Source organism: Numenius arquata, chromosome 11 (genome assembly GCF_964106895.1).
Source record: "Numenius arquata chromosome 11, bNumArq3.hap1.1, whole genome shotgun sequence".
Taxonomy (NCBI): domain Eukaryota; kingdom Metazoa; phylum Chordata; class Aves; order Charadriiformes; family Scolopacidae; genus Numenius; species Numenius arquata.
The window spans coordinates 26,752,960-26,770,454 of NC_133586.1; the positions used below are offsets into that span (position 1 = coordinate 26,752,960).

The following is a 17,495-nucleotide window of genomic DNA, read 5'->3' on the forward strand; positions in this document are numbered from 1 at the left end:
AAAGTACGAACAGTTCATTGGCGTTAAAAGGATTTTGATCTCTCAGAACATCCAAAATAAACCACAGACGTTTCCCACACCCATCAGACCGACGCATCCTGCATTTCACTTAACCTCCTTTTCTGAAGAAAAAGGGAAATAAAGCATGCCAGTTTTCTGAGCCAGCATTTTCATCACCACCCCCAAAAAATTTAACCTGGGTTTTCAAAGAAAGTGTAAATGTTTCTTGTCACAGTTTTATAATGTTATTTCTTCCTTACCCTCGCGCTTTGCCCAGCAATGAGCTGATCATCTTCAGTCTGAATACTTGTTCTGCTCCGCACATCGAAGTCCTCGGTCTCAAAGTCAGAATCGTCCAGCTCTTCAGGAGTCTGAGGAAAGAGTAATCCAGTCAGAGTCAAACAAGAGATTTCATGGCTCTAAAAACCAACAAGAACGTTATTTTTCAAGCAGAGAGAATGGAAATAAGTGAATATAAAAATTATTCAATGTTTTCAACAAAAAGGTAAATGTAGGGCCTGTATCCAGCTTGTGAACAGGCATGATTATATACGCTCGACTGCTCGTGTTAAATACCACAGGGATCCCCAAAATTACATACCAGTAACCGAACGCTTGAGATTTGTCAGGACATTAATGCACTCAGGATTTGAAACACAGGGAAAAAAAGTTTTTTTCACAAAACAAACAGTATTTTTGCATCTAGGTTAAACATAAAAGCTTCACTTGAGATTCTGAAGCTAAAATTACACACAGCTCTAAGGCCTGGTTCAAAACCACAGACATCGTCTTTAGCACAATTACCAATCAAAGCATCGACGAAATTAACAACAGATAAAATATATCAAAATTTATTCTCATCCCCCAGGAAAAGCTGAAAAATTTTGAGCTAGTAAGGGCCAGATTTTGTGCTGTAGGCTAAACACTTCTGACCTAGTTCCTGCTTGCCTAGGATTTATTTTTTGCTGCTGCCAGTCTAGAGCTGGCAAACTTTCTATAAAGCTTATCAAGTTTAAACAGCATGTTTGTCAAAATACTCCATCTTTGCCGAGAGTAGCACTTCATGACTATTTTGCAGAGCTGGAGCAACCAAGAACTTCGCCGATAAACACAATAAATTGTGATTAACAGATAAGATGCAAATAAAGTCCCTGTTCTTCAGATTTCGTTCCTATGATTTGAATTTCACAAACTTGTTTCCCGATACAGACATCTCGTGATACAGATAAAATAAAGATGGAAATGCAAAATAGTTGCCAAAAAGCAAAGGTGAGGATGCCGACAATGAAGACCTGGGGTATTTCAGCCACCAACTCCTCTCCATGCCTTGAAGAATCACAGAATGGTCAGGATTGGAGGGCACCTCTGGAGATCATCCAGTCCAACCGCCTTGCCAAAGCAGGGTCACCCAGAGCTGGTTGGACAGGAATGTGTCCAGGCGAGTTTGGAATATCTCCAGAGAAGACAACTCCACAATAGAGAACAGAGTATATCCACAAAATCAGCATAAGGATGTACCCTACTAAGTAGCTCAGTGTATCAGTATTTAAAAAAATTTAAGAAATAATAAAGAAAACCATTCTGCTGCATCTTTAGAAACTGTTGATGATTCTCAAGCCCCCTTCTCTGCCTGTCCATCCCAAAGCCCACACAACCTGAGCTACACACAGTGTCATTCTGCCTTTCAGCCTGTCATCAAGGGCAAAAACTCCTCTGGAGGCGATGAGAGATTGCCTGGGGATCAGGGAGGAAAGAGCTTTGCTTCAATAACAGATAGCGGATGATTTTAGTTTTGAAAATACACTGCATAAACACAAAAAATAGGTGTTTAAATGACTTTTCCTTCTGTTCCTATGAAGAACAAGTGCCACCGGACAAAGCTTCACGTGAAATGAGCTGGTTTGCCCCAGCCCAGCGTAGCAGCATCCCCCTGCGAGCGTGTGGTCCTCAGTGCCCTGGAGGAGTGATGGCCCGGTACCTCCATCTGGATGGCTCTCTCATCCTAAATACATTCTACACCTTCCAGCCCTTTGGAAAACAAACACTAGCATTTTAACTTTTTTTATAGGTCACCGATGTGTCACCAGTGAGCTGCCGTTAGCTGCTGGCAGCTGCGATGAAGCCGTGGCACCCTGACACCAGAGACACGGCGCAAGGGGAAACGTCAGGATTCCTGGCATCACCAGCTCGGCTAATTACTGACGACGTGGAATTGGCAGCCAGGCTCCCGTGTCCTGAATAACAAGGACTTTAGCGGGAGGTGAATCAAATTAGTTTGTCTGCGTAGCGGGAAAGCCCTGATATCTTCATCTAATGTTGGCTGTCTATAAATCCCAAGCTTAAGTTTGAAAAAAACTATATGGAGAGCACATATGTGGTTGTCAGCTCTTCTTCTGATTTTCCATCTGATTCTTTGCATTAAGCAGCAAACATGGAAGCCACTATTGCAATGGTTACTATAATCACATATATTCTGGGGCTGTACGTCCTCAATTTACCTATCACCAAAGTGCCTGTGCCATGGTTACCGTTCTGAGAGATGAGGACACTTTCTCCACAATGTTTGAGTCAGAGGGGGACAAGGAAAAAAGAAAAAAAGGAATAAACCCCTACATTTATTTTTGCTATGCCTGGCTCCTGCCCATTTTTACCACGTTAAGATTGAAGAAATGTGCCCATAGGTCAGCCTCAACCAGAACTTTCTTTTCTGCATCCCTTCAGTCAACTGCAGGAGCCCTTCTGTGTCCTCCCTGCATGCCTCCTACAGTCTAACGCTGCCTGACCCACCTGAAATCAGGGCTTCAATCACCCTCACTGCACCTGAGACACCCAGCACAGAACAGACAATGCCTCTGTGCACGAGTCCCTGTTTACTAAGGTTGGCCAATTAATGAATTACATGCTCTAGGAGCTACAGACCAAACTTATCTAAACCTGCTTTTGACTAACTAGCATCAATTCTCAAAATGTACTTAATAAAGAGCCATCAGGTTTTATTTCCAGGCTCTCAAACCACCAAAAAGCATCTACAGTTAAGAATCCGCTCGCTGTTGTTAAATCAAAGGTCACTGATTTTAGCACATTAACAAGCGAGGCATTAACATGCTATTACAAAAGATGCGTGAAGGGTGTTTAGCAGCACAACTCCGGCTATCATTGATGCTCACATCTGCTTAATGAGTCTGAATCAAAACGTACTTCTGAAGCGCTCTGCAGAGTGATTAGCAGTTTTGAAGACTCAGAATGATAATAAGAGCTAAAGGAAAATCTCACGCTGTCTGCTCTCAGTAAAACGGATGCCTGTCAGTTCAGTAGGGGTGGGGGAAAGCGAGGGGGAAACCAGGAGTAAGATATGCTCACCCGGATCATCAGCACGGCTTTCCTGATGTCGCGTATTCCGTCGTACACCAGTCGGGAGGCGTCGATGAACTCGTTCTCATCCATTGGCTGAGCAGGGTCTGAACTCAGCGCTTCCACAGCAGCTTCCACTTGCTCAGTAAACCGCGGCATAACTGAGCAAAGAGCACAAAATAACAGTCAGTGCCCACCCCACTGGCATTTTCTGTGTGTGTGCCTCGTTGTTAACTACCACTGGAAACTCTGCAGTGGTTCCACTTCAATTCAAAACATTGGTCATAGAAGGACGCCAATACCGTAACTCAAGTCTTATGTTAACTTCAATTTCTGCTTACTCTACTGCTATTTGGTTTTTTCCCCCTTAGACAGTGAAAACCTTATCTCGCTCTTCTAATGGACAAGGAGAAAAAACACCTGGGGAAGCAGTTAGAATCTATGGGATAAAATATGAAGCATTTGTTTAATATTCCCTGTAGATGTACATCATTTTTGTGGATAAAAATAGTATTACCAGGACAAAGCTCACTGGGAGACGGCGGGTTGCGCTGCTGTACCTCAGTACCTCAGAGACTCACTGCAGCCCAGGAAGAGCAGCACAGAACCATTTGCTGTGCGTTTCTTCAGTGTCACCCTTGATTCTTCTTCAAAGTTGTAATTAAAGCAAACCCAACAACTAATAGTTGGCACAGCACTCACTGAAGCACGCAGAATCATTCCTTACCCTACATGGATGTTACCAGCCAGTTCAGAGGAAACACCCTAATTTATCGTTTAGGGGTGGGTGACTCCAACCTACAATATTTCTTTAAGTTATAAAGATATTTTACAAAATTTAACCCAAATGATTACAAATTCTACTGGGCCAATCAGCAGAAATCTTCTTTCTGGACCAGAGAGCCTGGTGCGATAGTGCAGGGACATCAGCAGAACTTTCAGGCCCCGACTCGCTGTCTGGGGCGCGTTCAGGTTTCTGGGGGTGACAGCCGGCACATTCGGGGTGAGCTGGTGCGCTGCAGGGTTCTAAGCCAGTCAACGTAGCAAAATTCCATTTCTCACTTTGCAATTGCTCTGCAAATAACTCCCACTAATTTTCATTACAGTATGTAAATGGAGTCTGTAAAAGATTTCACAGGTACGTCGGTACCCGGCTGCCCGCGTGCTCGTGAGCAAGATGAATTCGGGGACCTCAGCTCTTACCTGTGTTGGACAATAACTTCGTGGCTTCCAGCACCTTCTCGGTGTAGACTCCCGGTTCGTAGTTATCCATTTCGGAAGTGACCACATGAATGACTCTAGCAGCACGTCCTCGAATGGCGCCCGCGGTGCGGTCTAAACCATCAACATCTTTTTCTTGGAGAGCAATGACGCATTTGTTTACGTCTTCTAAAATATGATTCTCTGGTGGTAAAAAAAGGAGGATTTAGACGGGAATATCTTCTTTTCTGTTGCAGTATCCGCATTGCCATTTTTCGGCTTGTGATCTGCTCTATAAAATCTCCAGGGAGATGCTGTAAAGCATTAATTTTTAAGCTTGCTATGACCAGCAAACAGCCAACCTTCCCAACCAGGTGTCAAAAAACCCATCAGTCCATCCACCTACTGGCAGCCACACTTCTTGCCCCCATCTGTACCCAATTTTACAGACAGAAAAGCTGAGTTCAGGTGAATCCTCCCCTAACATATTTCATTCCATATTCCTCCCCTGGAGTGCCAAAGCCCTTATTCTGAATATTTGCAAGCCACTCCCCCACCCTTCCCCAAGTTTTGGGCAAGGAGGCACCGTCCCCAGCGCCACACCTCATCCACTCACTGCTCTCACAGACTGGGGCACTTCACAGAATCACAGAATATTTTTGGTTGGATGGGACCTTTGAGATCATTGAGTTCAACCAACAAAAAAAAAAAAACAAACACCAAAACCAAAAAAAACCCCCAAAAAATCCCAGAACACCAAACACCAAAACCAAACCAAAACAAACACCCACAACCACACACCACCCCACCCACAAACAGACACAACCCAACAATCTCGGGCACTAGAGCATGCCCTAAAGTGCCATGTCTACACGTTTCTTAAATACCTCCAGGGATGGTGACTCCACCACCTCCCTGGGCAGGCTGTTCCAGTGTCTGACCACTCTCAGTAAAGTAATTCTTCCTAATATCTAATCTAAACCTCCCCTGCCCCAACTTTACACCATTTCCTCTGGTCCTGTCATTATCCCCTTGGGAGAAGAGGCCAACACCCACCTCTCTACAACCTCCTTTCAGGTAGTTGTAGAGGGCAATGAGGTCTCCCCTCAGCCTCCTCTTCTCCAAACTAAACATGCCCAGTTCCCTCAGCCTCTCCTCATATGACTTGTTCTCTAGACCCCTCACCAGCTTGGTGGCTCTCCTCCTCTGGACATGCTCCAGCAGCTTAATGTCCTTCCTGTAGTGAGGGGCCCAGAACTGAAAACAGTACTCGAGGTGGGGCCTCACCAGTGCCCAGTACAGAGGCACCATCGCTTCCCTACTCCTGCTAGCCACGTTATTCCTGATACAGGCCAGGATGCCGTTGGCCTTCTTGGCCACCTGGGCACACTGCTGGCTCATGTTCAGCCGGCTGTCCACCAACACCCCCAGGTCCTTTTCTGCCAGGCAGCTTTCCAGCCACTCTTCACCCAGCCTGTAGCATTGCCTGGGGTTGTTGTGACTGTAATGCAGGACCCAGCACTTGGCCTTATTAAACCTCATCCCATTGGCCTTGGCCCATTGATCCAACCTGTCCAGGTCCCTCTGTAGAGCCTTCCGACCCTCAAGCAGATCAACACTCCCACCTAGCTTGGTGTCATCTGCAAACTTACTGAGGGTGCACTCAATCCCCTTATCCAGATCATCAATAAAGATACTTGTTGCACATTTCTAGCTTCCTACATAGTGCTTTCCCACAACCACACATGTACTGTCAGAGAATATTGAACTGTTAGTCCTCCACTCAAATCTAAGACATGTAACACACGCAGTGATTTATGCAGAAAGGTGATTTACACAGAAAGGTGTTCCAGCACCAGAGTACTCATTGCCTCTTAAAAAAACCCAAAAAATAAAGCCAAGACCTCTGTTTGTAATTTACTTTTAGAATATACCTTTTCTTTTTTAGAGAGATCTTTTCCCCCCTTTGTCAAGTCCAAGAAGTCCCAAATGAGTAAAAAACCCAAAGAGATTTCTGAAGGTGCCTAAAGAGGTTGGGATCCTCATCCGGGGAAACCTACCCAAAAAGGTCTTCCCAGCTCTGTCAGAGACCTCTTTAATATATCGGTATCAGCGCTTTGGCATCGCCATCCAACATCAGCACTTGGGCTGCTTGGTACGAAACCAACTTGGAAACATTTCTGTTCTCTCACTTAAAATAGTTTCCAGCGTTACTTACCACTGACTTACTCATACTACGCTGCCAACCCGTGCCACTGAAGTGCCTTTTATTCCCTACGCAGGTAATAAAAGAGCCATTTTGCAAGAGTTTGTAGAGATGAGGAGCACACCAAGTTGACTGATAGAGGATTTGTATAAACTGGCTGAAAGGATGGCTGCTGGAAGAGTTACACCTAATTTACATAAAATTAAGAGAGCCAGGTGCAGTATTGCGAGACTTCTGTAAGCCACGTGGACAGAAAAAAGACACTTGTGAAATACCTCTGAAGCAACTTAGCCTGAACAAGTTCACCTGAGGGCAGGATTTGGCCCTAAGAGAGAGAAGCGCAGGTTCATTAGTGATTTGACAAGTCAGTGAGCAGGCAGCCAAGGTACAAGAGCTTCAGCAAGGAGCACACAGAGTTTCGAGATTTAAAGCGAGAGACAGACATCCCTGCAAGCTGCAACAGGAAAGAGAAAAAGCATCGGCATCCGGCCAAAACACAGACTGTTTATTGCTTGAATTCTTTAACGAATAAATTAAGCCACAGACCATTTAAAAGCCTCTTTGGATTATAGGAACTTTAATAAAAGGCATGGACAAAATGAAGATGGATATTTAAATGCCTGCTGATCATTTAATGTCTTTTGCAGATGCGGAGTGGCCAGGAAGGCACTTTTAGGGAAAGATAACCCGCCCCGGAGCGGACTGCAAGTGGCTGCGGGGACATAGGGGACTGTCAGGTACATCCGCTTTGGTTATAGTCTCCGGTAGGATGATAATAAATCAGATTTGACACTGTTCTCTGTGCTTGTACATACACGCACTGCTACCTGTCCTACAGGCATACAGGCCACGAGTATCTGGCACAAAGTGCCATCTGCTGAGGCCGGGGTGGCAGAGCCCAAGAAATGCTGACACATGGGTTCACCACCAGCACGGTAACACCGTCTGGCATCAAAGCTAAGAGCTCTCCTGCTGCTGGGCTGGAGAAAAGCTCCCAGCAACAGAACAGAACCCAGAATGTAACCCAGGTCATGGCAAAGGGATCTCGTCCTACCAAAATAACCATAGGGAAAATATGGTGAGGTTTGGCAACAAGGTAAGAGGGTAAGAGGAAAGACATTTTTCCAATAAAAATGATTTTTAGAGCAAACAAGAAGATATATAAAGCTGTGAAAAGCTAACAGAATGAAAAGTTCCCCACGACTGTCAATCCTCAGTCCATCCCCACCAAACACCTTCCACACCCACCCACCTCCCCATTAAAGGGGTTAAGAAATCCTTTTCCAAACATCCTAAGAAGTCTGGGAGGGAGTCTGGGGGCTACAGGAGATCAAGATCTCAGAGCAGGTCAGGAGATAAAGCCACAGATGAGAAACTCTAACTCTGCTTCTCTGCCATGTCCCCTGTGGAAGGTCTTAGAACTATTCCCATGGTGGCCCTTCTCCTGACCAGGGACACTGGAGGAACCCAGTCAAGCTGCAGCGGCAGCAGATACGGTTACAGAACAAATACTTGAGTGTTCACACACTTGTAAATACAGTATTCATCTTGTAACGAAGAAGGACAATCATCAGGCCCACGCAATATTCATCCGGAGGCTCTTAAGACAAAACAGCTCGGCTGTGATGGGCAGTCCCTGGTGGAAACCTCTGCCAGCGGCAGAGGAACAGAAGGCAGTGAATGGAATGATTTTTTTAGAGGGTTTCAAAGGAGATCCAGGTAATTTCGGAATATTGAATTTGACAATTGCACGGTGCTATCAGCAACTGCTCTAAAGAACAGAGATAGTGGGCACACAACCACCCCCAGAGTGCTACGGGAAGGCACTGACAAGAGGGGTAAGAATTACAGAAGGGACAGAAGAGCTTTGAAATGAGGAATAATGAAACAGGCAAAGACTCAGCCGTGAAGAAAGAGGTGACTGACTAAGTGTACAACAGAAGTCTGTGCATTTACAAACAGCACAAAGAAAGCGAGCAGGGAAAAAACCTCTTCACCATCTTCTGCTACAACGAGGGGCATCAAACGAAGCAAAGAGGCGACACTGGAGGTTCTTCACACAGAGCACCGTTAGGCTGTGAATTCTGCACAGGATGATGGAGATGCCAGCAGCTTATAATGGTTGGAAGAGCAGCTAACACAAGCTTAAATGAGAAAAATCTGTCAAGGACTGTTCAGTAGATAGCACCTCTGATGCTGGAGCTCCCTGAGCTGCAAATCAGTCATGGTTTGGAGCATGGAGGAAAGATCTTCAGCTTATAAGACTCCTCCGTTATCAATCTCCTGGGCACTGACAATTAGCCATCACCAGGCCGTTGTCTGAGCTCAGCACGGCCTTTCTCATGCCCTCCATAAAATGTTGTAACCTGCAAGCTTATCTGCAACACACAGCATTTGAGTACCCTTATTCTTGTACGATATCCTGCTATTATCTAAACCCAACATCTCTTTCCTCAAGCCTTTACTTGTACATAATTAATAAATTCTGTAGAGTAAGCTGAGCAACGAAGCACACACTTCAATACACCATGTTGTAGGAATGTGCTATTACACACACAGAGACCCAACAAGACACTTCTTAATTCTGCTTACTGACAAAACCCTGCTCTGCACAAACAGCCTAATAACCCCAAACGCAACCTGGTACAAATCATACTCGGCACAATCTTACCCAAAGAGACGTTTAGACTTCTAGCAGATGAACTGGAGTTGTGGCATTTATATGGAAAGCATTCATCAAAGTTCAAACAAACAATATTTAAAGCAATAAATATTTTTCTAACGTCTCTCTGATAACGCAGCACAGATAAATAAATGCTGAACGCACTCGAGCGTCTCAAGTAGTCTCAAACTACAGCATTTTGGGTGCCACACCTGTAGGTGAAATTCAGCGAGGCAGGTTCCCACAGACTGCGTTCTCCCAGGCTAACAGCTTTTTCTCTTTCAAACATGTCCTACACTCGCGGGCAAACTCCAAGCAGAGCCGTGAACTTCAGCACGCAATTCTCTCTAAATATATTTCCCCAGAAATAGGCTCCTCGCAGCTGTGCGATTTCAACTACCGCTGCAGCGAGGAGCACGCAGACAGACACAAAGAACTAGGACATTCGATTGCCCAGGAAGTTTATGCTAACTCACTGCAAAGAACATTTTCATTCAGAACCCAGGGAAGCACAATACGACATGTATAATACAGGTGACTCACTGCAGAAACATTACTTGGGGTTTTTTTGTCTGTCTTTCTTTTTTTTTAAATTTTTTTTTCAGGCCTGCAACTTTTTGTTTCCATTTCCTAGATATGACCACCTGGTACTTCTGATGCCACCCATCTTCCTGTGAAATCTCTCTTTACAACCAGAGTTTCTAGGTCGCTCGTGATGCCCAACGCTGTTTGCACCAGGCAAATTAGACTCTGAGTTTGCAGTGGTAATTTGTGAGGGCTATTGCAGACACAACTCCCGCCGTTATTTCACCATGTCCTCTGACTAGAGCAGAATTAGAGGATGTGGAAATAAAAATGCCCCCCTTATTTCTAGGTCACAGCAGCTTATAATGGTTCTTTATCAATGGTGCTGATAGAACAGATTATCTTGGCAAGCACTTTGCCAAATGGAATTATTAATCTATTATAATTATCTAATCTTTTTAAAAAGAAAAGCTTCACTAAAGCTGAGACGGTTAAAAATATTTATAGAACATCCTCTATAGGAAGAGTTTTATTTTCATTAAATCATATGGCCATGGTTTGATATTCATTTTTGTTTACATAAGAAAAGTCTAAAGTGAATTGAGGGATCCTCTTTTTTCATAGTTCGTAACTTGAACATAAACGGATTCTATTTCCCCGGCTGTTACTGGTGGGGTTTGACTGCAGTAGGTAGATGGTAATTTATCAGTAGTTGAGCTACCAATTCAGAATCTCGAGACATAAAGTGTCTTTCGCTCTGTTTAAGCCGATCTGTCTACTGACATGTAAATATATACATTTATTCAAGCACACGCTGCAAGTGCAATGACAGGTTTCTAGAGTACCTGCTGAACCAAACTATCACCGTTTTCACACTATAAAAATAACTCTCCTTGTGCCAAGATCTCCTGCTCTGTTTTCACACCTCGCTCGGCAGCAGATGACGCGTCCCAGCACCGCTCCTTCCAACCAGCCCAGAAGGCTCCAGGACACGTACCGAAACCACCCATTCCCAGGAATAAGCTCGGTTATGAGCATGATTATTTGTGAGATCACATCCCTAATTACCTGAGACAGCCAGGAAGTCATCAATGGAAGTGATGTCATCGACGGCATCGGTCAGCACGCGGACTTGCTTCTCCCACTGCTCTTTGAAGAGATCCATGTTCTCTTGAGCCAGTTTGCTCTGGGGCTTGGCAGCCAGAGCCAGGGCTGCATTAATGACCTGCAAAACACCTCTGAATTTTTAAAACATACCCTTAACGAAACAATTACTTTCCATATGTTTATCCAGTGAACTCAACAGCCAACAAAGCAAGTTTAATAAGTTTTCGGGAACTTGATGTTTAAACACAGTGGTGTTTATCCTGTTGCTCTCATGTCCAACTCATACCTGCTTCCACATTTCTCATGGTCAGTTATTACATGCAAAAACACCTGGCAAGCATTCACAGGAGCAAGCTTCACCTTTCTTTAACAGCTCATGGTAAAAAGGTGTTGCTTTCTGAGCGCAGGCTGTGCCGAGAAGTATGTGAGACAGGATGACACTTGGTGCACTGGAGGCTGCATTTCCTAAGCTACTCACTAGAACTTGAGAAAAAAAAGGTCAAACACAAAATTAAAGATGAATTTTGTATTTATCTTCTTTTCCTTAAAGCTGTACTCTGTACCTTGTCAGCAATTGTTATAGTACCTGCAGGTTTCTGTTCTGGCTGTGGAAGAGCCAGATTAGCCACGGAACAGGAGGAGAGGATACTATTTGATGCTCCTCCTGAATAACCCCCTACTAATTTCCTTCAAACCCCGAGACTGCAATTTACTCCAGATCCCTGTTTTTCTAAACAGAACAAATGCTACACACACTGCTGGGTACCAAAGCTTATGCTGTGCCAACTAATTGGTCGGTTAAACGACAAAAAAAGTCTCTTTGGGTGTGGGAAGAAAGCCACCTCTAAAGCCTGCTCCTGTTCTTGCTGCACTATCTCCAGCAGAATGACCTGGAACCACGCCAGGTGTGAGAAACCATCTGACGTGACAATCCTAACTTTATTTTCAAGCACCTGAGAGTTAGAGCTAATTAACTTATAAGTTCAATGCGTAATTTTTCTTCTCTACTTCAGGACCGTATTAATTTCACAAAGTTGCCGAACAAAACACGCAAACACCAGATGTTCCTGGTTTTCCAAAATCTACTCTCTCTACCTGCTTCATTTAAAGGTGTCACAAAGCATTAAAGAATATATAAAACTCACTAAACACAGAAATGATGGTGATGTCAAGCATATCACGATGGCACTGAATGAATCAGGCAGGAGAAGGAGGCTGATCACCCAAGGGATGCTAGGAATTAGCAGTGACTGGGGAAAATCCACGGAAAAGCTCTGTTGCTCTCCCGGTTCCCATCCCGCCCCTGGAGATGGAGGCTGTGGGGCCGGGTCACAAATCAAGCCGAGCTCGACGGGTTTGATAACACAGACAAATGGGAGAAACAATTTGGCGTGAGCGGCAATCTGTGCAGGAGACCTGCGGGGATGGAACACGCCTTTGAACCCTGGCAGCAATGGCAGTGTCCCTGTCCTTCATGAGGAGCGCAGGGTCCTCTGCTGCTGCCCCTTCCTCAAACCAGACCCTGAAATAATCAGGATGTCCCTTCAGAGACAGACCTGCTGCATGCTGCTCTCTTACCTTCACACAACCTGCTAAGATCATGGTTCTCGAGCGCTGAAAGCCCCCATAAAAGCCTTGCAACACCCAAGAAAATGATGTTTAGAAATTGAAAATCAAACAAAGAGATGTTTTAGAAAGGGAATCCTGTCCTCTTCTCAAGAGCCTTGCTGCTTAAGTCTAGCCGACACCATTTCTTGCCCATCCGATTGATGTCATGAATTATCCACCTATCAATCAAAATCTAGATATCCAAAGGTTTATGAAGGTGAATCCAAATAACAAGTGTTCTGGAAACAAAAAAGGTAAAACAGACAATGCTCCTGCAATCTGCTCCCAGCTTCATCCTGCCAGTAACCGTAACTACCGAGATAGAGAAGATGGTGATACCAAGGGTCAGGACATTTTTCCTGCTCCCTTCTAGCTTCCTTGGCTAATATCAGATATGAAAGCATCCTGAGACAGGTCAGCATTAATGTCGAAGGAACATATGGCCCGTGTACCTGCGTGATGTACATCTGGACAGCAGCAGCTGTTGGAGCAATTAATCTCTGTCAACAGCACACATCCAACCCCAGACGCAGCTCTTCACACCTAATGGAAGAGCTGTCACAGATAGAGGGCTCTGCAAGCGCTCAAGGAACCCAAACGGGGTGTCACCACGAAATCCAAATGCAGGAGGCACAACCTGCACCACTGTCCTCCAAACAGGCAGCTTGTACAAAAAAAATATCCTCCTTTTTTCAGTAAAAAATACCTGGCCAAGGCAAATGTATTTAAAAAAAATGGCCAAGCACAAGCAGCGTGTAAGGTCTCCCTTAGAGGCAGACGTGCCTTGCATTTGGAAGGCGGCCAGCAGTGGTAGAGAAGAGGACAGCCTGGTGGGGCAATGGAAGGCTATGGAGTGGCACTGTGGAAAATAAAAACAAAAGTACAGCTCAGGAAACCCGCACAGGTAGGTGCGCGCTCAGGAAGAAATTCCAGACGGCAGATGCAGCTCAACGGTCCGTTTCTGTAGCACATACGCTCCCTCCATGTGCAAAGCGGTTCCAACATCCCCTCTTAGCAGGGGCGGTCAGAGCCTCCACTCTGCCAAGTCCGTACAGCTTCGCTTTCATGTGGGCACGGTAGCCCGGCCGTGTCTCACACACCTGCTCGGGGTAACGGCCCGGGGACTGCCACCAAAACCCTGCAAATTATCTGAGTAAATCTGCTCTTACGTGATGCCTGTATCCAGTACAGAGCGATTTATTTCCCAACAGATGCTCAGACAGACAGGGGAAAAGGACAGTGATGCTGGATCTGAAATAGTCTGTGTACGTAGCAGGAATATGATTCCTTTATTATCTAAAAATGAAGACTTTGGGGGGAAGGAACTGATTAAAGTACGCTATTGCTTCTCCAAAAAAACCATGAAGCATCGGGCAATTAATTTAAAATATGAGTAACTCCTACAGGAAGAAGATATTTTTATATATACATATAGTTAAAAAATAGGAAGAACATGGTGAGACTACCTGAAATGTAGCTGCTTCCATGTAAAACATTTGGCAAATTCAGGGAAATATTCCGTCTTTCAGAGTTTTTCCAAATGTTGCCAGAGCAGTGTGATCACAATGACTCACTGAAGTCACACAAAGAAAAGAATCAAACAGGGACATTTTGAGACTATCCAGAAGGAAATGAAGCATGGCAAGAAACCACACTATTTTTATCGGTGCTTTGTTTCATGTAGTAATTGCAATGTTCGAGTCAGACAGCCCTACGCTCGATAGCGCGGCTCCAGCGAGTTCCTGGGAGTCGTTGCCCTCTTCTGCCTCGCTGCTTCCCGCAGCAGCAGCCAGGACCTGGCAACACCCGCCCCGGGATCGGGGAGGCTGGGGATTCAAAAGAATCATAGAATTGTCCAGGTTGGAAGGGACCTTTCAGATCATCTAGTCCAACCCTCAACCTAACTCTGATAAAAAAAACCCATCACTAAACCATGTCTCTAAGCACTATGTCAACCCGTCTTTTAAATCCCTCCAGGGATGGAGCCTCAACCACTGCCCTGGGCAGCCCATTCCAAGGCTTAATAACCCTTTCCATGGAAACATTTTTCCTAATATCCAATCTGAACCTCCCCTGGCACAACTTGAAGCCGTTTCCTCTTGTTCCATCGCCTGTTCCTTGGGAGAAGAGACCGACCCCCCCTGGCTACCCCCTCCTTTCAGGGAGTTGGAGAGAGCGAGAAGGTCTCCCCTCAGCCTCCTTTTCTCCAGGCTGAACACCCCCAGCTCCCTCAGCCGCTCCTCACAAGACTTGTGCTCCAGACCCCTCACCAGCTCCATTGCCCTTCTCTGGACCCGCTCCAGCCCCTCAATGTCTTTCTTGTAGTGAGGGGCCCAAAACTGGACACAGCCCTTGAGGTAGGGCCTCACCAGTGCCCAGTACACGGGGATGGTCACTGGTCCAGTCCTGCTGGCCACACTGTTCCTGATGCAGGCCAGGATGCTGTTGGCCTCCTGGGCCACCTGAGCACACCGCTGGCTCACGTTCAGCAGACAGTCGACCAACACCCCCAGGTCCTTTTTCCCCCAGCAGCTCCAGCCACTCTTCCCCCAGCCTGGAGCCTCCATGGGGTTGGTGTGACCCAAGGGCAGGACCCAGCATTTGGCCTTGTTGAACCTCATCCCATTGGCCTTGACCCATCCATCCAGCCTGTCCAGATCCCTCTGCAAAGCCTTCCTACCCTCAGGCAGATCAACACTCCCAGCCAACACAGTGTCACCTCCAAACTGACTGATGGTGCGCTCAATCCACTCGTCCAGATCATTGATAAAGATGTTAAAGAGAACCAGCTCCAATACCGAGCCCTGGGGCACACCACTCGTGACCGGCCACCAACTGGATTTAACTCCATTCACTACTGGTGAATTCCATTCACCAAGGACTTGCAATTGATGGCTCAATCTCTACCTCAAAACCTCTTCTCATGTCTTCCATGGGAAGAACCTGTTTGTTTGTTTGTTTTTTAATTTTTCCCTATCAAAACTAAGGATGTCAGACTGAATTTATATATACACTTACACCTTTGCAGGGCAGGATTCTCCCAGGTTCCCTAAAAAGCTGCTGGGTGAAGCACCCTGGGTTACAAGACTGCAGAAGCTCTCTTAAAAAGCACAGGTATTGCAGGACAGAGAACATCTTAACCTTAAGATCTACTTGTGGGTAAATTAAAGCCACTGGGTCACCCAGAATTCATTTTTCCAGGCTTAATTTAAGATGTCTTCAAGCTTCACCTTTATAGCCCCCCATCTGAAAGACTGATAAGACACCAGAAGCAAGCTCTTATACATGGTGGCGTTCCAACAAAGACCAGGTTTGAACACTTGGCTGGTACGGCTGAAGGGAGAAGAAAACTATCCCCTAGTTATTTTGCATCACAATCCCTACCTCTTGTATCTTAATACAATCTCAACCACGTCACCCTCCATTTCAGTGGCTGTAAGCACTTATTTTTTGCCTCAGTCTTTTTGATGGGGACTTTTTGCTCTTTACAGGAGACTCTTCTTTCTGCAGCTGGTTTAACTTTGCTCTGTTTCCTCTCGTGTTGGTTTTAGGATGCTACTGTGTCACAACAAGGAGGAGTTTTTCAGTTTCAAAAGCTCTAAAACAAACACCCAGCCCTCTCATCTCTCCCCAGTACACACGTTTTCTTTACAACCAAAATATCGTCAGTTCCTAGATAACTCACTTATTTTTTTGATCTTGATTTACCAGCTTTCTTGTGGCATTTGGGCAATGAGTTGGAAAGCAGCTCTATGGCCTTCAAATGCAGGATATTTTGTATTTGTTAAGAAAAAAAAATAACCCACCAAAACCCCCAACCCTAATAACACAAGCCCCCACCCACCAGCTATCACCTCAGAGGCAGAGAAAAAAGGGACACGCACAAACCAAGCCCCAGCTGGGACGTGAAAATCAGTTTTATTCTAGAATGAGTGAAAGAGAGCTCGTCAAGCAGACAGGAGGATCAAGTCTGCTTTGGGAAGAAGATCTGAGAGCGACCAAGGGCAGAAGCAGTGATCCCAGCTTTGCCCTTTGGAGAAAGGCTGAGTGCAAAAAGTCTCTTATTGAACCTGCCCAAACTGGTAATTCCAGCACCCAGAACCCCTCCTTTGCTCTATTTTATTGCTGCCTCCTGTGATAGTGAGGGCCAGTCGTAAGGTAGAAGCAAAAGCATGATTCTCAGCTCATAGCTTTCCAAACGGCCAACAAATGAATTCATGACCTTACCACCAAAGCTGCCACGCCAGCCGAGCCCCACCAGGGACTCCCCTCGCCCAGGTGGATTTTAACACCTGGATTTTTTTGTGTTAAAGGAAGCATAGCTTGCTTACTGGCAGTTTGTAAGAAGCCACTCATAATTTAATTTTACATATGCCAAAGTTACCTCCAGCGTTCACCCTACTGATGTCTCCCTCCCTGCTCCTAATTGCATTTTGCTCCGAGTGGAAAAAAAAGGGTTCACAAACAGGACATTTAAGTCACTTCCAGTTACATCCAAGCCCAGGTTTGTGTCCACATGTCTCCATGTGCTAACCCCCTGCATACTTCAATACAGCAAAAAGCACTCTGCTGGCTCCAACGAGCTGAAATGCCTGGAAGCAAAACACACCAAAGATTGTTTTGCACTTTCTCTAGCTGTAATGGCAGTGACCAGCAAGTGTACAGAAGCTGATGCACCAAAAGGAGGAGGAGAAGTTTGCTTTGGTTTCCAATACTTTGTTCCAATGTACAAAAGGCACTTTGAGCACTTTCCCTTCCTGGGAGTTACGCACAGAGTGACGTGGGCACCTCTGCAGAGATTTACTCCTGTTGGTACAGGGCTGTAATGACCCACAG

General features: G+C 45.5%; 1 protein-coding gene across 1 annotated transcript in view; it reads right to left on the bottom strand.

Annotated features, from left to right (window-relative positions):
- CTNNA1 (catenin alpha 1) overlaps nucleotides 1–17,495 on the bottom strand; it is a 122,902-nt gene that overhangs the window by 12,691 nt on the left and 92,716 nt on the right. The window contains exons 11-14 of the mRNA XM_074155901.1: nucleotides 11,013–11,169; nucleotides 4,555–4,755; nucleotides 3,361–3,512; nucleotides 261–371 (exon numbers count right to left, since the gene is read on the bottom strand). Coding sequence (XP_074012002.1) covers nucleotides 261–371; nucleotides 3,361–3,512; nucleotides 4,555–4,755; nucleotides 11,013–11,169 — 621 coding nt within the window. The remainder of the gene's footprint in view (nucleotides 1–260; nucleotides 372–3,360; nucleotides 3,513–4,554; nucleotides 4,756–11,012; nucleotides 11,170–17,495) is intronic.